Here is a 3,154-nt window from a genome sequence, read left to right as displayed (position 1 = left end):
GCTGAATAGACAACAAAGATAGCTAACAAAGAAAAATTTTACGGGAAAGAGTCTAAATTACATGAAGAAAATAGTTACGACATACCCTAAACCAGTGTACTATACGAGTATCCTGTATTAAAACCACTCCATTCGGCAATATTCTAGAATTTGCGACTAAATCAAAATTCTTTTCTGGCTTAAACTTCAATCCAAAATCCATTGTCCCTTTCAAATATCCCAACACTCTCTTACATCCCCCAAATAATTGAGTGTCCCAAACTTGTCACTCAATAGTGACAAGATAAATTCAAACTGAAATAAAACAAGAACCCACGAATAACTTGAAAACCTGACGAAGGAAATAGAAATTCAATAAAGGGATTTTATCAAAATGACAAAATCTCGGTTTATTGATAATATTAAGACGAAGTTGTCCAGCATCACCGAGGATGTACTCCAACAAAATTAAACGACGGCATACAAAAATATCAGTAAACAGACTTATTTTATTGACAAAATCATCTTATACACTGTATTAATACTTATTTATTGCGTTGATTCTCAATACCTTATTATGCGTAGAAACAAAAGTAAATAAAAAAGAAAGGTTCAAATATAAATGCATATGCTAAACAATCTATCAATTTTCTTTATTGCAATAAATTCTGCCGAATCGTATCAATGTCATGCGTGTCAAACTTGCAATATCGTCTTAAATATTCTTCCGCATTGCCGTAGTCGGCATCAATCATGTTCAACAGGCGACGCATGGTTTCATAATCAGACCAGAGTCTTGCCATCCATGGCACATCGTCGTATTCAGTCGAGTCTTCTTTATTGTTTGTACCAGGCGATGAAAGTGACGACTTATTAGACGCCAAGCGGTTTTGCGTCATAGAACTTTTGTTTATGGAGTTACTAAGTTCGTAGTCGCGAGCTATCGTGTCCGCATCCACGCCAGCAATCAATAAAATCAACGCGCACACGATGCCGGCATGATGGTTGTTGCCAGCTAAAATTAAAAAAAAAATGTCAATAAATCATCAAATGAACAATTAATTCAAGTTGCATATTATTAAAAACATACCAACAGAACCTTGAATAATGAACGGCTTATCAGGTTCATCCCTAATCAATTCAAATATTTTCCTAACAGCATTCACGCTGTCGTTTAAGACGTGGTAAAGTTCATTTGACAATGTAGATTTAGAAATGCCATCTCGTATAACCAACGAAGACGATGAAGATGCCAAAGGCAAGGCAGCTTCAATCCATTTCACGCCTGGAATATCGTATTCGGTTTTTGTTGACGGTGTTCGATTTGAGCGATTAGCGACCCGCAAATCAAACACGACTCGCACGTTTAACAACCGAAACTGTTGTTTGCCTCGTTCCGTAATGGCATGCCACTCTGCCACACTGTGATACAAATACGCATGTCGTACGGTACGTCCTTGGGTGGTCCAGCCACCGAAATCCCTCACGTCATGCGCAGCGCCGTCAATACTAACCAACCTTGGCACGCGAACGGCAATTCCTCTACTATACAAAAACCATGCTGCTATGGCAGCCGGGCTTAGCCATTCTGCAATCAATTCCACTACTTGCGGGTTATGATTTATTCTCGCGCCCGTATGTTCCTGCCGGGAATAAAAATTATGATCAGCCAGAGGGATAAAATGTAAGCAATGCCTATCTGTTAGCACGTTCGCAAACATGGTGGCATCTTGTAGTGACACAACTTGATCTTCCATGCCATAAATAGTCATAACCCTAATATTAGGTGGCAAATTTGCAAGTTCGTTCAAGTCCGGACGGGCCAGGTTAAACGTTTCCGTTGCCGGCACCCATACTCGTTCACGCTTGAGGTGTCGCGGCACGTTTTCCGCGAAATACCCACCATCTTGGTCCCATGTAGCACTTGCACGTCGGCATTTATCAATGATAAATTCGGTCCGGAACCGGCCGCTGCAATTAACCACGTGCGGGATGGTCTGGTCGTGCTTCAGCACGTATAATAAGGATGCGAGAGCACCTGGTGACCCCCAAATTAAATTACAATTAACCAATAAAACACATATAGCTAGAAAAAATAATGCTCACCTCGAGAATGTCCTACAAGAGCCAGTACGTATAAATTCAACTTCGTACGCACGTATGCCAACACATCGGTAAAATCTTGGCAATCATGTTCCAACCACCGACCTAACGCTGGGTCAATCAAATCGGCAGATTCACCACATGATCTAAAATCAAACCGTACCGAGTACAATCCACCCATGCTTGGTTCGGCCAACTTGTGAGCTAATAGTTTATGATAGCAGTAATTCCGGTGACCGGCAAAGCCATGACTGATTATGACCACCGACGGAGGAAACAATGAGGTCGTGACCGTCGGTGAGACCAGTGTACCAACAAGGACGCCGCCAGGCGACCCAGTCGATGGAATCTCAATCCGCTGCTCCGTATAATACGGGGTTTCCACCTCCGTGCTCGTCATGGCCTTGCGAACGACTGTCGGTCCAACATGATTTCGCTGTTAACGTTGTTCTAATTGTTCCCTCATTGCGCCGCAATTAAACCAAACTCAATTCCTTGCGCCGAAAACCAACTTTGGCTGACCGACACCTTTTTCATCAAAAAAAAAAATTTGGTCCACATGGAAAAAAATAAAAAAACAAAACAAAAACAAACAAAACGTGCTGTTTCGTTACTAAATCTGGTGTTGTTTTTAAGCTTTTCTGCAAAATGCTGCTCAAAAAAGAAATAATAATAGACACTCTACAACAACGCACTGATAGTCAGAAAGACCCCGTTTTTATTTGCACAATGAGATTTAAACTCATATCTACAGGTCATGAGCCCTTTATGTTTGCACATTTGCACTACAGTGTAATATCAGCTCTATTAACAGCAGGATATTCAATAAGAGTTCTATATTTTACAAAGATCGCGCAGTCTAACTGTTCAAAATAAGGAGGAAATCAATCAATTAATTAATTAATTTATTTATTTTTATCGTGTGTATTCAAAAATAATAGACATAGCAAATTGGCTGGTATGGTATACGTTATCAGTGCGGTCGACAGAGCACATTGAATGCGAATGTTGTTACTAAATGTTGGAGAAATTATATGATATCCTGAAGAAAGTAGATTTATTAGCAATTTTT

At 40.1% G+C, this 3,154-nt stretch overlaps 1 protein-coding gene across 1 annotated transcript; it reads right to left on the bottom strand.

Annotated features, from left to right (window-relative positions):
• Positions 1 to 507: 507 nt before the first annotated feature.
• Positions 508 to 2,580, bottom strand: V1514DRAFT_339798 (Alpha/Beta hydrolase protein). The gene is made up of 3 exons (XM_066928999.1): positions 2,086 to 2,580; positions 1,070 to 2,017; positions 508 to 994 (listed from the first exon to the last, which is right to left on the bottom strand). Exons 1-3 carry the CDS (start codon positions 2,480 to 2,482, stop codon positions 633 to 635), a joined length of 1,707 nt encoding a protein of 568 aa, XP_066780487.1. The 5' UTR covers positions 2,483 to 2,580; the 3' UTR covers positions 508 to 632.
• Positions 2,581 to 3,154: the final 574 nt, after the last annotated feature.

The sequence above is a fragment of the Lipomyces japonicus genome, assembly GCF_038497905.1.
Source record: "Lipomyces japonicus strain CBS 7319 unplaced genomic scaffold V1514scaffold_134, whole genome shotgun sequence".
NCBI classification, from domain to species: Eukaryota; Fungi; Ascomycota; class Lipomycetes; order Lipomycetales; family Lipomycetaceae; genus Lipomyces; species Lipomyces japonicus.
Note: the sequence above shows the minus strand (reverse complement) of the source record. Positions and strands in the feature narration are given on the sequence as shown.

Bases quoted from the DNA above. Each gene is read 5' to 3' on its own strand.
- V1514DRAFT_339798 (XM_066928999.1), bottom strand. From the start codon at position 2,482: ATGACGAGCACGGAGGTGGAAACCCCGTATTATACGGAGCAGCGGATT. The intron at 2,018-2,085 runs GTGAGCATTATT...GGGGGTCACCAG, and splicing joins TCTTGTAGGACATTCTCGAG to GTGCTCTCGCATCCTTATTA. The intron at 995-1,069 runs GTATGTTTTTAA...TTTTAATTTTAG, and splicing joins CATTATTCAAGGTTCTGTTG to CTGGCAACAACCATCATGCC.